Consider the following 14913-nt stretch of genomic DNA (forward strand, 5'->3'; position numbering starts at 1 on the left):
ATGGACATGTGGACATATTTGGGAAATGATCACACCATGGTCTTGGTATTAAGGATTAACATGTCTGAAGGTTCTGAAAATTGTATATAAGGACTGGCTTTCCTTTCTGTAATCAGATCTCTTTGCAGTCCTACTTGCAAATTGTCTCAACTGCAGTTTATTGTTAATAAAGCCATTTTTTGAAGCCTTTGTGTGTGCTCTTCTTGTTCATACTTACAAATTTGTGCTTTTACACTTTCAAAGTTTCAAGTATAGTTGTTCTTCAGCCAGAGGCAGTTCCTGAGACAATAGGATCGCTCCTTGGCATTGTTCTGATTGCTGCCTCAGTTAAATAATCTGCTTTTGACATTATTGTTACAAATGGGGTATTATATGTTAGGAGGGTTTCCCACTTTCTCATTAGAACTTTGAAAGACAATTTAGAGGCATTTCATTTAAATGTTGGAGGTTTCAAATCAAAATATGTCATATTTTTGGGTGGTCGGGCAAAGTGGTAGGTGGTGGGCCAGGCTGCAGGGGGGGGGGGGCCCTCAAGTTTTCTTATGCTGGTGTACTACACTCCACTCTATGCCACTCTCCTCTGTGCTACTCTACTCTACTCTTTGTCACTCCACTCCACTCTACGTCACTCTACACCACTTTACACTACGCCACTAGACTCTTCGCCCCTCTACTCTACACCACTCTACTCTACAGCACTCCACTCTATGTAACTCAACGCAACTCCACTCTAAACCATGCTACTAAACTCCACTCCACCCCAATCTATGCCACTCTACTCTACAGTTCCCTATGCCATTCTACTCTACGCCACTACACTCTATACCAATGTAATTTAAACTACTCTACTGCACGCAACTCCACTCTATACCAATTTGATCTACGCCACACTACTCTGCGCTACTCCACTCCACTCTGTCACTCCACCCCACTCTAGTTTATGCCACTATATGTCACGCAAAGGCACTCTACACTACTCCACTCTACTCTATGCCACTCCACTCTACTCTATGCCACTCTACACCACGCCACTCCATTCTACGCCACTCCGCTCTCATAGCTGCCAACTGTTCCGTTTTTGAAGGGACAGTCTCTGCAATTGCATTTGCGAGGAATTTCAAACTTTAGGCCAAAGTAGCCGAGCTGGAAAAATTCTCCAATGCAGCTAAATGGGAGAATGTTTCCTACTCAGCTACTTTGGCCTTAAGTTTGAACTACCTGTCTCAATTCCCCGCCATTTTTTATTGAGTAGACCCCTATAATCTGTGAGTGGGTGGAGCTTTGGGACAGTGGGTGTGGTAAATTTTCAAGTAAATAATTGATAGCTGTGCTGTAAAGTGTCCCTGAAAATAATTTTCAAATGTTGACAACTATGCACTCTACGCAATGCCACTCTAGACTACGCCACTCAACGCCACTGTTTGCCACTCCACTCACAGCTACTCTACGCCAGTTTACTCTATGCCTCTCTACTCCACACTCCGCTACGCCAATAACTTTTAGCAATGTTAAACAACAGCCACGCTGTAAGACAACATGGCTAAAAGACATTGTTATGTTATGTTAAGGTGATTTTTAAAGCGTGCGGTTACCAAAAAGGTGTCCTGGCGCTGACTACTTCTCCAAAGGCAGGCGGGAGCAGGGAGAGTTATTTCTCAAAAAGCCAAGACTTCAGATCCTTTCTGAAACTTAGCAGATTATTGGCATTTCTTAAATGAAAAGGCAATTTATTCCAGGCTTTTACAGCGCCGAACGTGAAGCTTCGGCCGCCACATAGGGCTTTTTTTGTAGACGGGACTGCGGTCAATTTTGCTTCTGACGATCGGAGCATGCGCGTTGGGGTATACCATTGAAATTGTCTTTTAAGATGGTCAGGCCCCTCTCAATGCAGAGCTTTAAATACCATGCATAGTGATTTAAACTGAACCCGGTTCCCAACCGGGAGCCAGTGCAATTTTTTTAACACATTGGAGATAGGGGCAAATTTGGGAGTACCTGTAAGGAGTCTAGCCGCGGCATTTTGGAGCATCTGAAGCTTGTGCAACAGTTTTTGCTGTATGTTTAAATATAGACTGTTGCAGTAGTCCAGCCTTGATAAAACCAAGGCCGAGACCAGGGTTTTACGACAGTCTAGCGGCAGAAGATTCAAGATTTTTTCCAGTGTTCTTAAGACGTACCCTGTTTTGGAGACTACCCCATTGACCTGGGCTCCCATAGAAAGTTTTACATCTAACAGGATCCCCAAATTTTTGAGTTTCTCAACTGGGGTAGGGAGAGACCCCAGTGAAGTCGGCCACCAAGAGGGAGTCCAAAAGTTAGGGTTGTTTCCAAACAACATCACCTCGGTTTTATCCGAGTTCAGCCTTAGGCAGTTGTCTGCCATCCAACGTCCAACTTCTGCCATGCATGACTGGAAGCGTCTATCCAATCCGGTTTCCTTGCCAGGTAGTAGTGATACCCCAATTTGTGTATCGTCTGATCACGAACCGGTAGCCCCTAATCACTGGAGCCAGGGTAGCAACGTATACATTGAAGAGGGTCGGGCTTAGAGACGACCCCTGCGGGACGCCACATGGTAATGTGAAGGATTTTGAATGAAATTTGCCCAGTGCAACTATCTGGCTTCTGTCGGAGAGAAATGAGTTAAGCAACTCCCAAGCTTTGCCCTGAACACCAAATACCAGCAAAGCCAATAACTCTCACATAGCCAAATCCTATTGGCTTTGCCAATGATTGTTCCTAAATCTCTCTCTTCCCTGTTTCCATAAAATGGGGGGTAGGTGTGGCAAAAAAGGTGTGCATAGAAACTCAAGGGCAGGATTAGGGGCATACTGTGATACATCATCCTGTACCCAACATGATGAACTTGTGCTCTTGGTGGGGTATCGAGAGGCTGACGTGTCCTGCCAGTAGCCTCACTTTCCATAAAACACATCCCAGCCCTGGGAACGGGCTACTATCCACACAAAGGCTGTGGCCTCCATGAAGCTGCCATTGTTGATTAGACACAGCTCTGCCTGTATGGCGCATGCGCGCTGGGCACTGAAAGCACGGTCTCGTGGCGTCACTGCTTTGGGCCATGCGCGTTGGGCACCACGAGCCCTAGTCTCGTACGCATGCGCACCGGAAACTTGATGCGTGTAGAACGCCGAGATCTGCGCATGGGCGTTTTGCACCGGGACCATTCGGTGGAGACACGCTCCTCGTACGCATGCGCAAAGAGTAACCATCCTGCAGCGCGGGGATCCGCGCATGCGCACTGGTGCTTTTGTGCTTTGCTGGATGGCACATGCTGCTGGCTGTGCAGGACTTAGACTCACCTTCACTGCTCCCGACACACGTCAACCCCCTGCCCACCCCCCCTGCAAGCCGATCATCCACCTGCTTGGACTCCAGCAAGCCCCCCCAGAGAGGAGCATGCAGACCCCCTGCAGAGGAGCCCCCCAGCTGGAGCCAGCAGAGGTGAGCCATGCCCGGGGTGCCACCCTTCAAGGGGGAGATGCCAACTGCTGATGAGTGAGAAAGAGTTTGTTTGCAATTCTCAATACTCATTAATACCCTGGCAATTATCCCTACTTTTGTCTTCATCATTTGAAATGATTGGTGTGCTAGTTCAGATTTCTAAAGGTTAAGAAAATACCACCTTGCACTAGTGTTTGCATTTTTGTTTTACTGACAGGACATAAAAATACAGTCCAGCGGTAACAAAACCTGCCAGGCGGGGGCACTAGCCATGCTACCCTCAAGCGGAGGTGGAGGGATGCTTACAAATGTCTAACCACTCTAGCCCATCACTTTTCACTCACACTGGCACGCTAGCAAAACAGTACTGACCCTGCTCCTCATGGTAACAACCTGTCCTCAATGCCTGCAAGGGCCCCCTAGATGGGACGGCAAGCAACCCCACGACAGGTTCTAGACAGAGGTCGAAGTGCGCGGGATTCGAGGGGCGCAACGCGCCTAGACTTTTTAAATATCATTAAACAGTTCCTTTTCTTTTTTAGGTCGCTGGTTTGCTAAAGTCATCTTGGGGCCATTCAGAATGTTGACTTAGGAATGCATTGTGCACATTGCTTGCCATTGGCTTTGTGGTTTCTAACTCATGTTTTCTTGCTTTCCATTTTCTGACTTTGTTTTAGGCTGGTCAGCTTGAGTTCATACCGTTCCTTCCCCAAACCTTATTTACAGTATCCTTCCTTTTCTGTAAAAAGGTCTCTAAATCTTGTTCTTATCTCATCACATTTGCTGTGCATTCAAAGACGGAGGTCAAATGTCAGCCGCTGTCTTCCGAGGGCGCTTCTTTACTTTTCTTTCTCTCCCTTCAAAGTAAGCGGATTTATGCGACAATCTTGCTGGGTCCTCGAGGTAGAAAACTATTCCAGAATTAGGAACACAAATGAAGCACATTTTTTATTATTTCTGAAGTGTGTTGGAAACAAATACTTTAATATGATCAAAACAAATCATTACACTAGGTGTTGCAATTTCCACACATTTTGAAAACAGCATGTCTATGCAAATGTAATGGTCATTTCAATTGAAAATGTGTTGTCCGTAATGGCAGTGCACTCCCACACCATGCATACTCAACTCTACGCCCCTCCACTCTACCCTGCTCCACTCCACACCACTGCACTCTCCTCTGTTCCTCTCCAGTTTACTCCACGCAACTGCCTCCTATGCCAATGCACTCTTTGCCACTCTACATCACTGCACTCTTCGCCACTGCACTCTACCCCACTCCAGTCTAAGCCACACCAATGTGCTTTGCACAACTCCACTCTACACCACTGTACTCTACTATACTGCACTCTGCGTCACTGCACTCTGTCAATACACGCTACGACAATGCACTTTACTCTTTAACACTCAACTCTATGCCCCTGCACTCTACGCCAATCCACTGTTTGCCACTCTAATCTACTCTGCACCACTGTACTCTACACCACTTTACGCCATTAGACTTTATGCCACTCTATGCAACTGCACTCTACCCTGCACCATTTCACTCTACGCCACTTCACACTATTCTGAAACAATCCACTCTACGCCGCTGCACTCTAAGCCACTGTAGTCCACTCTGCGCCACTGTACTCTACGCCACTGCACTCTACGCTTAACCACTGCAAGCAGAGGATGGAGGCCCAGTCTGGGTAAATCTACCGGGGAGCTTGAACCTTGAGATGCTTGGGCATGTAGGTACACAGGTGGCCCACTTCTCCACTGGCTGTGTGGCTCAGATGCCATGCTGGAGTTACTCGCTGTTTAGGGGGTCTGCAGAAAGAGGATGCAGGCGGCGACTGAAAGTCCACTCTGACCAAACCCAAGGGTGGGCTCAGCTCTTGTGGGTCTCAGGACCCTGTGGGAATGGTCACCTCTCTTGGATGTGGGCTGTGGGGCATGGGTGCAAAGGTACTTTGAGGTGGCGGGCGGCAGAGGTCGGCAACACACTTCTTTAACTCGTTTTTGCAGATAAGGGACAAACAGGACAACTGGGCCACTCATGATGTGGATCTCACTGTCCCTGAAGTCCCTCGACGTGCAGGTTGGTCTTCCTCGGCGCTGGTGTCCGGACTGGACATAACAAGCCTTGGTTGCTGCAAGGGGTCCGGTACCCCTGGTATTGGTCCTGTGTGGCTCCAGTCGGTGTTGGCGTTGCCACACTTGGAGGGAGGACGTAGCACAGTGACCTCTGCAGGGGCAGCTGCTGCATTGGTAGTCCCAGTAACCGTCAGGTTAGTGAACCGGATCTTCTTCTGTGCCTGCGGCTGCAGGGACTAGCTCCTCTACTCTCAGGCGATTGGTGAAGCACTGGCTGCCCTCCAGGTTTCTTAGAGTCTGTACAGCGGCTGAACGAGTCTGCTTCTTCCACAATTGTCAGGGGCAGCAGGCAGGCTGGCAGGATTGGTGCCAAGTCAGTCGTTGATCCTCTGTTCTCTTGACAGCCCTCTTTTTTGTCCACTTCAATTTTCTGTTGAAATCTGAAGTCCTGGTATCATGGGGTCCCCTAAATACTCAATTATGGGGCATTAAGGGGATTAAGGGGTAGTAGCCAATCCACTACTTACCCCTGTGGTCACTACCCCAATAGATGACCACTTCCTTTGGGGAGTGGGCATCATCCTGTCCAAGAATTCCTAATTCCACCACACACAAGATGGTGTTCACTTCAGACTGCTCACCCTAGAGGTATGTCCATCCTGGCAGTGCAACACGTCTCCTGCATAGCTAATTTTCCCACCTGCCCTGGGGCCAGATGGGGTGGCATCTCCCCTGTCTGGGTAAACCTTGGGTTGCATATCGAAGGCAGCAGAGGCCTTTGAAATCTCCTGCCTTGATATACTGATTTACCAGCCTTCCTGGAGGAGAAGGTGTAAACACCTCTCTCCAGAGCAGGCATTGTTTCTGTCCTTTGGCAGCGTGGACTCTCACCCCTGAGAGTCAGAAGCTCGTCTGTGGTGGCAGGCTGGACTAGACCAGTCAGCCAGCACACTAGAGGACTAGCAGGGGTCAGGAGGTACCTCCAAGGTACCCGCTGGGTGCATGTATTAATACATCCATCACTGGAATCAGTGAGGGTTTATTAATATGAGGTGTTTGATACCAAACACCATATGTTTCAGTGAAGCCATTATGTAGCTGGGAAACTCGTTTTGACCAGTGCCCACCACATACCTTAAGATGGCTTCCCTGTTCACTTGTAATATACAGCAATAGAATTAGACATCACAGAGGCATATCTGCTCATGCAGACGTGTCCTTACATTAAGATACTGCACCCTTCCTTAGGGCTCAAAGGCCTCCTGTAGGGATTACTTACATTTATTAGATGCAGTGACATTGGCATAGCACACAGGAGTGTGCCATGTTGTGTTTTCACGCATGGTTTGCACCATGTCACTTAGCCTGCAATGGCAGTCTGTGGGATTTGTGTGTGTGTCCCTTACAGTGGCATACGATATGATGCAGCCCATAGGGGCCCCCTTTAGTACCCATGCCCTAGGTACCTGGGGTACAATTTACTAGGGACTTAGAGGGTTGCTAAAATCCGTAGCCAATTGTAGCACGATTAGACATCACCTTGTTTTAGGGAAGGAGCACTGGCCCTGAAGTCTGGTTAGCAGGCCTCAGTGCACTGTCAGTCGAAAATCAGCATCCAGTAGCTAAACACGGGGCAAAATGTGGGAGGACAACTGCAACAAAAGCCCAGTTTCCTACAAGATGAGAATACAACATTGTTTTACCATAGAATTGGATAGATACTAAGAGACGCCTACACTATGCTGTGCCTCCCTGTGATGGGTCTGTAAATTATAAAACCAGAATGAAGCCGCTCGCGTATTTACCTCTCTACAGGGGACTACATTGGCAAGGGATGGAATTCAGAAGCTGAACTCACAGTACATCTTCTTACTGTCCAGATCTATGAATGATGTCCTAGCACAGGATGAAATCCTGACGTGAGCTCTCACTGGGCGCTCTTACTAAGTATTTCAATGAATGACGTCCGAGCAAATGATGGAATACACGCGGGAGGTCGCAGCAGGCCCTCTTTACCACATATTCCTGAGATTGAGCATGAAGTGCACCGACGGAAGACAGGAACAGGGGCTCTTAATGTGAATATCTATGAATTACCTCCAAGCACAGGATGGAATCCAGGAGCGGAACTCCAAGCAGGCACTCTTCCTCGGGCCAGCTCCCTCTGCGACGGTCCTCCTGTCCAGCTTGCCCGCTCGTTTTTGTTGATCTCGTTTTTGCTGGCTTTAGGACTTTGCACACTTTATTTACCATTGCAAACCAGTGCTAAAGTGCTTGTGTTCCCTCCATTAAACATAGTAACATTGGCTTACCTCCAATTGGCATATTTAATTTACTCGTACTAGTAAACTGGTACTACATGTACCCAGGACCTGTAAATTAAACGGTACTAGTGGGCCTGCAGCACTTATTGTGCCACCCACAGAAGTAGTCCCTTTAAACATATCTCAGGCCAGCCATTTCAGCCAGTGTGTGCAATGTTTAAACTGCCATTTCGACCTGGCAAAATAAACCTGTTGGCAGACCCAAACCTTCCTTTTCAGGTCTTGCCTAGGCAGTGCATGCGCTGTCTCATTCGAGACATGCTGTAACTACTATGTGGGATTTCACCACGCCCATCGCTTATCATTGGTTCCTTTGTATGCCTTTCAAAATTCCGTGCATTTCTGTGGTGGATTGTTCACATTTGTCCCTCCTTTCTGTGTGTTGTTCCGGCCATGGCGACTGGCTCTACAGGGCTAACGTGAGGACAGATGTTGTACAGAACAAAAGAGGATGGAAATGCTTACTTGTTTACTTCTGCCATCCTTGACGTCATTCGTGTGCGCTTACAGGTACTTCAGTACTTGTGCACTTTCACCACTGTTGCGGGATATGGGTTTTTTATGTTTCTTGTTTGCTTTTACACTGTAACGTTCGTTATCGTCATTTAAGCCTTTTTGTGATTTTTGTGGGCTGGGTTTGTTTTTTTAGGAATAGAATAGTTTTACACGGTGGCATATGAGGCCGCCGCGACATTGTCTTCAGAAATGTGGGTCGTACTCGATCTGTCAGAGAGCCCAACATTGTAACAAGATGACCGCCAGAAATACTCAAGGGCTAAGTCCTTTTTTTGTTTCCACATCCTACAGGTTTGGTATGCTACACTTCCAGTTCGGCTCTTTCCTTCCGGTGTGTCCGCCATAATGGAGTGATGGTGTCAGTAAATACCAAAGTGCAATCCAGTGTCATCTTGCGTGTGTCCTGTGATCTGAAGTGCCAGGTGTAGGGGTCTGACACTGGTGCTCGTCCAGGCAGCCAAAGGCTGTCAGGAGAAGCTTTGAAACAGATATTATGCTTTTGAAAAAGGCAGGGCTCCTTGCACCTCTTCACAGTTCCCATAGATGCCACAACTGAGCTGGTATAAATTATATTTATTTCTTAAAGCAATGACAGCAGTAGTAGCAGGATTTGTTCTACTTATTCTGAAGCCAGCTTACCATTTGAATGCATAATAAGATATTTATGGTTTAAATCTTTCATTGATTTTCAAACAGGAAAAGAAGAAAAAAACAAGACCCCCTGCTCCCTAGAGACAATGCAGTACAAACACCAAGTGTCGCAAATAATAGAATTACCAATGTAATATGCGCGGAGCGGGTCTGCGGGAGAAAACAATAAGAAGGGGCAAGAGAAAAAAGAACAAACAGATAAGACCCAACATTTCCACCCTCCACCCCCCCCCCGTCCACAAAACAGAAAAAGGGAAGAAAAATGGCTGAATATACTGAAAGTCAGCGTGATGGTTTAGAATTACGCGAAGAGCCATCTTGCGGGATATGTGTGTCAGCAAGGCGGAGAAGCCTGAGGTAACGGGGGCATGTCAGTTCCCGGAATTCAGTTATGTGCAAGGTCAGGAAGGAACGCCACAACTCTGGGAACTCAGCCCCTCTGCCAGCCAATGTGAGGGTTAACTTTTCCAACCCTAGTACCAGCTAGAGTCTCTGCAGCCATCCAGAGTATGTTGGGAGCTGGGAGGAGCGCCAGTATATTCTGAGTGGCCGCCCCCAGAGCAATGGCGATTAGTCAGCTCCTCAGGGATTTCAGAGGATATGTTATAGGGTTGGGTAGGCCCAGGAGGATATATGCAGGGAATCGCGGGAGTTGCGTTTCAAAGTGGGTATCTATTTCGTCAAGGATTTGGGACCAATATGATTGAAGGCGATCACAGCCCCACAACAGATGCACCAGAGTGCCCACCTCCCCGCAACCCCTCCAGCACAGGGCGCTCTGACGGGAATCAAAGTGGTGAAGTCGCTCTGGCGTGTAGTACCAATAGGTAACCACCTTAGTCGGTGTCTCAGTAAGGCCTGTGTGGTATGCTGAGTGTCGGACTCTATAATAGATACCATCCCATTCCTTGTGGCTCAGTGTCCGGTCCAGTTCCCGCTCCCATCGTACCCAACCCGGGTTATATGTGTTTGTAGAGGTTGTTAATAAGTGTTTATAGAGGTCCGAAATGATTTTTTTATCGGAGGTTCAGATAACCAGCCATTTCTCATATGAGGGCTGAACTGCTCAGTGCCTAAGCTGTAAAGAGGGCAAGCATTCCGTTTCATGGGTACCGTAGTATGTTTTGAGCTGCTGGAACGAAATGATTCCTTCCAGATCGAACAGATGGCCCAAGGATCGACATGAGGTGGGACGCCAGATTGCAAATGCCTTAGGGTTCATGCCGTGGTGGAATTCTGGATTATTGAATAATAGCGTGAGAGGGGAGGGAAACGATGTCAGAGCGTGGGTGGTGTTAGTGTGGTCCCAGGCCTCCATAGTCGTGCTCGTAATGTAGGATGCGTAAAGATTGGGTGGCCTTTGTGTCTTGCGAAGGAAGGGGATACCCTGCAGGGGCCATAGACTGCCTGATCTTGGAATAACCAGTGCTTCTCAGATTCTAGGCGATTCCACTCAACTAGATAACGGAGCTGGGATGCATAAAAGTAGAGCTGTAAGTCATGGATCCCTACACCTCCTCGCTCCGGTGGTAAAACTGCGATCGCGTGCTTGAACCGGGGCTTGCAGCCTTGCCATATGAAGTGTGCTAAGTCTGGGTTTCTTGAATCCAGCCTGCGGGGGGGGGGGGGGGCGAAGAGGAAGGGTCTGGAAAAGATATAAAATCTGAGGGAATATAGTCATCTTGGTGGCTGCTATTCTGCCCAACCAGGAGAGGGGATAATGTTTCCATTGGCCCAGCTCCTTGCGAATATGTGCGCGAAGCCTATCGTAGTTGGCGGTGATTGTAGCTTGTATGGTAGAACCTAATTGCACTCCCAAGTAGGGGATTGAGGAGGTAGACCATTGTATAGCATGTTCTTCCTGCACACGAGCCAGCGTGCTCGAAGAGAGAGAAATGTTGAGAGCGGTCGGATTGTCCATATTAATCTTAAATCCCAAGGCCTGTGCAAAACAATGTAGTTCAATAAAAAGAGCCCGCAGTGCCAAGATCGGGCTAGAAAGGGAGAGCAAGATGTCGTCCACATATAAGCTGATAGTATGCACATCCCCACCACATTTGATCCCCGTTATAAGAGGGTGACGTCTGACCCGCAGCGCAAGCGGCTCCATTTAAAGCGCGAAGAAGAAGGGAGAGAGAGGGCACCCCTGCCTAGTACCCCTGCCTATGGGGAAACGGGAGGAAATTCTGACCATTCACCCGGGCCGTGGCTTTGGGTGAGCGATAGCAATTTAGGATCCGCGTGCGCAGTTTCTCACCGAGACCAAATCTCTGCATGACCTGCTCTAACTAGGGCCAGTGTACTCTATCGAAGGCCTTCTCGGCGTCGATGACCAGTAACATATATTCCCCCTGTGTGCGGGACTCTTTTTCAATTAGGTGTAGGACTCTTTGTATTGTCACTCGTTTGCCGTTGCGGGATAAAGCCAGCCTGGTCCGGTTCTACCAATTGAGGCATATAAGGTGCCAGACGAGTCGCTAGTATGCTCGTGTAGAGTTTAATGTCTATGTTTAGGAGGGAAATTTGTCTATACGCGCTGCAATATGTTTTATCTTTCCCGGGTTTCGGAATGACTACAATTGACGCCTCCAGCATTTCCTCCGGGATGGCTCCAGTGTGTGCGAAGGTATTTGTTAGACCTGGCACCTTGGCGTGAGTCTTCCTTCCACTTTTTGTTGCTGTGCCTCATGTGTTTTGCTGGTGTTGGCTGCTCAGAGCACTCAGAGCATATAAAATGTATATGTTGGTTGGATTCCATGATTGGCTTATTTGGTTTACTGTCAGACCCCAGTAAAGTGCACCAGGAGTGTCCAGGGCTTGTAAATACAAATGCTGCTGGTGAGCTTGCAGACCTGGTTGTGCCACTCACAGAAGCGGCCTGGTAAAATGTGTCTAAGGTCTGCCATTGCAGAACTTGCGTGCAGTCTGGTACTGTCATGCTGACTGGGCAAGTACACCCACTTGCCAGTCCCTAAACCTTCCCGTAACTTCATGTTAGTCACCCCTATCGTAGGCCCAAGGGCAGGGTGCATTGTAAGCATAAGGTACGACAAGCCCTGATGTGTGTGGCACGTCCTAATAGTGAATTACAGCCATTTTCGTTTTTCACTATTGCAAGGCTACCTGTTCTCATAGGCCAGAATGGGCTGTTAGAATTGTTACATTCTATGATCCTAACAGACCCTAACAGACCCAGGGAACATGGTAGAAATTCGAGTTTAGTATGCCTGAACTCAGAATAATAAAATACATCTTTTATGTTCAAAGTATTTTTATTCAAGCACGTCACATCCAAACTCCTCTACAGCCACATGAGATCAGCCATTGAAAGGGAGCCAGAGTCTGGCATGACACAACATATCAATACAAACGCCCCCCACCCCTTAAATGCCCCAACGCCCCCCAACTCCCCCCACCCACCCCACCCACAGTCCAGTGCGCTGCCAACCCACTGCCCCTCTCCCCACTCTATTGGAAGCTGGGTAGGAGGACCTCGTCCCCCTTACTGAGCTGGCGCTGGCAGGCCCGTAAGCCGCAGTAGGCGAAGGTACCTCGGGCAAGTGAGCTCCCTGAATTCTGTGACCAGCAACGAGTGGAATGGTTGCCACAGTTCATTGAATTGCGTCACATCTCCTGCCACCACCAAGGACAACTTCTCCATCCCCAGTACATGCCACAGCCGGTGGAGCCACCCTGTTATCGTGGGCACCGTATCTGTACGCCAGTGTATCAAGATGTTCTGCACTGCAGACCCAAGTGCAATGGCGATCTGCCTGCCCCTTCTGGACTTGAGGGGATACATTAGGTCGTTTGGGAGTCCTAGCAAAGTGTAGGCTGGGAAGCGCGGGAGCTCTATGCCAAAATGAGAATCAATTTCGTCCAACACTTCTTTCCAGTAGCCCAGTAGTAGGTGACAGTCCCATAGAATGTGCGTGAGTGTACCCCGGAGTCCACACCCCCGCCAGCATGTGTCTGTCTTGCTATGGTCAAACTCATGGATCCGCTCAGGCGTATAGTACCAGTAAATGGACACTTTAGTAAAAGTATCGGTGAGACCCATATGATATGCTGAGTGGCGCGCCCGAAAAGAAATGTGATCCCAGTCCTTGGGGCTCAGTGTCCTCCCAAGTTCCCGTTCCCATCTCACCCTCCCTGGATTATAGAAATGCGTAGGAGGCGATTGCAGGAACTTATACAGATCCGAGATTAGTTTCGAGTCCGACGTACGGGACAACAGCCACCTCTCACACGGTGAGAGCCGCCTATCCGCCCTCTCCCTCACCTGTGGCTGAAGGGCCCAATGCCTAACCTGCACATAACGGTACCTCTCCGTCTCGGGGAGCGAGAAGTCCAACCGGAATTGTGTGAACGGGATGACTCCCTCAGGGCCATACAGGTGACATAATGCTCTGCAGCCCGCCTGCCGCCAATGCGTAAAGGCTCCCTTCTCCATCCCAGGAGTGAAGGCCGGATTATCCACTATCGGCGAAAGCGGCGAGGGAAATGTGGTGAGGTCGTATCTAAGGTAGGTCGCATCCCAGACCCGCAAGGGCACTCTAGTAATGTGAGAAGCGTAGAGGTTCCTAGGGCGGTGAGACCGGTGCAGGAAAGGTATCTCCTGCAGAGGCCGCCCCGCCACCGCCTGGTCCTGAAAGAGCCAATGCTTATCCGACTCCCACTGACACCATTCGACCAGGTACCGCAATTGCGTCGCCTGGAAATATTTACGAAAGTCAGGAATACCTAGGCCGCCAACGTCGGGAGACAAAAGGGAGAGGGACCTACGCAACCTAGGCTTTTTCCCCCGCCAGACGAACCGGGTCACGTCCGACTGCAACTGCTGTATCCACCCTTTAGGCGGCGGCAGCGGCAGAGCCCTGAACAAGTAGAGTACCTGCGGCAAAATCGTCATCTTGACGGCAGCTATCCTGCCCAACCAGGCAAGAACGCCGCAGTTCCAGCGGCTGAGCTCACTCTTGATCTTGGCACCCAAGGCCAGATAGTTGGCCGAAACCATAGCTGACAACGTTGGGGCAATCTGAATCCCTAAGTACGGTATTGCCTCCGAGGACCAAAGTAACGGGAACCTGTTCTGCAAATATGCCTTAGTAGCAGGTGTCAGGGAGATGTCTAAAGCCACCGACTTCTCCATATTCACTTTAAAGCCCGAAACCGCGCCAAACTCCGCCAGCTCTTCCATACAGGCTGGCAGCGATGTCCGGGGTGTGTCCAGTGTAAAGATGACGTCATCTGCATAGAGGCTAACCGCATGGGTAAAGCCTCCCATCCGTATCCCCACCACCGCCGGCCGCGTCCGCACCCGTTGAGCGAACGGCTCCATGTAGAGGGCAAAGAGCAAGGGGGAGAGCGGGCAGCCCTGCCTGGTGCCCCTCTCGATGGGGAAAGCTGCCGACGTGTGCCCGTTAACCCTGACCACCGCCGAAGGCCCTCTTTAGCAATTAAGGATCATAGTTCGGAACCGTTCCCAGATGCCCGCCTTCACCAACACCTGTTCCAAAAAGGGCCAGTGCACCCGATCGAACGCCTTTTCCGCGTCAACCGCAAGCATCATCCTCTCACCCGGGACCCGGGAAGCCTTCTCCAACAGGTGGACCACTCGCTTCGTATTATCCACCGTCTGCCGCCCCGGCACGAACCCCGCCTGATTCGGGTCAACCAGACCGGGCAGATGCAAAGCCAGGCGGCGTGCCAGAATTCCAGTGTAGAGTTTCAGGTCAACATTCAGGAGGGATATCGGCCGATAAGAGCCACAGCGTTTCAGATCTTTCCCCGGTTTGGGGATGACCGTGACGGAGGCCCCCAGGAGGTCAGGCGTGATGGCTCCGGGTTCAGCAAAGGAGTTGAAGAGGCGTGTGAGGAT

The 14913-nt window shown here is 49.5% G+C and overlaps 1 protein-coding gene across 3 annotated transcripts in view; it reads left to right on the forward strand.

Moving 5' to 3' along the window:
• The first annotated feature begins 3270 nt into the window (after positions 1-3270).
• Positions 3271-14913, forward strand: part of LOC146813554 (uncharacterized) — a 185981-nt gene continuing 174338 nt past the window's right edge. For 2 of the 3 annotated variants that reach the window (XM_085620327.1, XM_085620328.1), the window contains exon 1: positions 3280-3462. In XM_085620327.1, the coding sequence (XP_085476453.1) occupies positions 3283-3462 (180 nt within the window). In that variant the 5' untranslated portion in view covers positions 3280-3282. Of the gene's footprint in view, positions 3463-14913 lie in introns of all 3 variants that reach the window. The other variant, XM_085620326.1, reaches the window with a different exon arrangement.

The sequence above is a fragment of the Triturus cristatus genome, chromosome 7 (genome assembly GCF_964204655.1).
Source record: "Triturus cristatus chromosome 7, aTriCri1.1, whole genome shotgun sequence".
Lineage (NCBI taxonomy): Eukaryota > Metazoa > Chordata > Amphibia > Caudata > Salamandridae > Triturus > Triturus cristatus.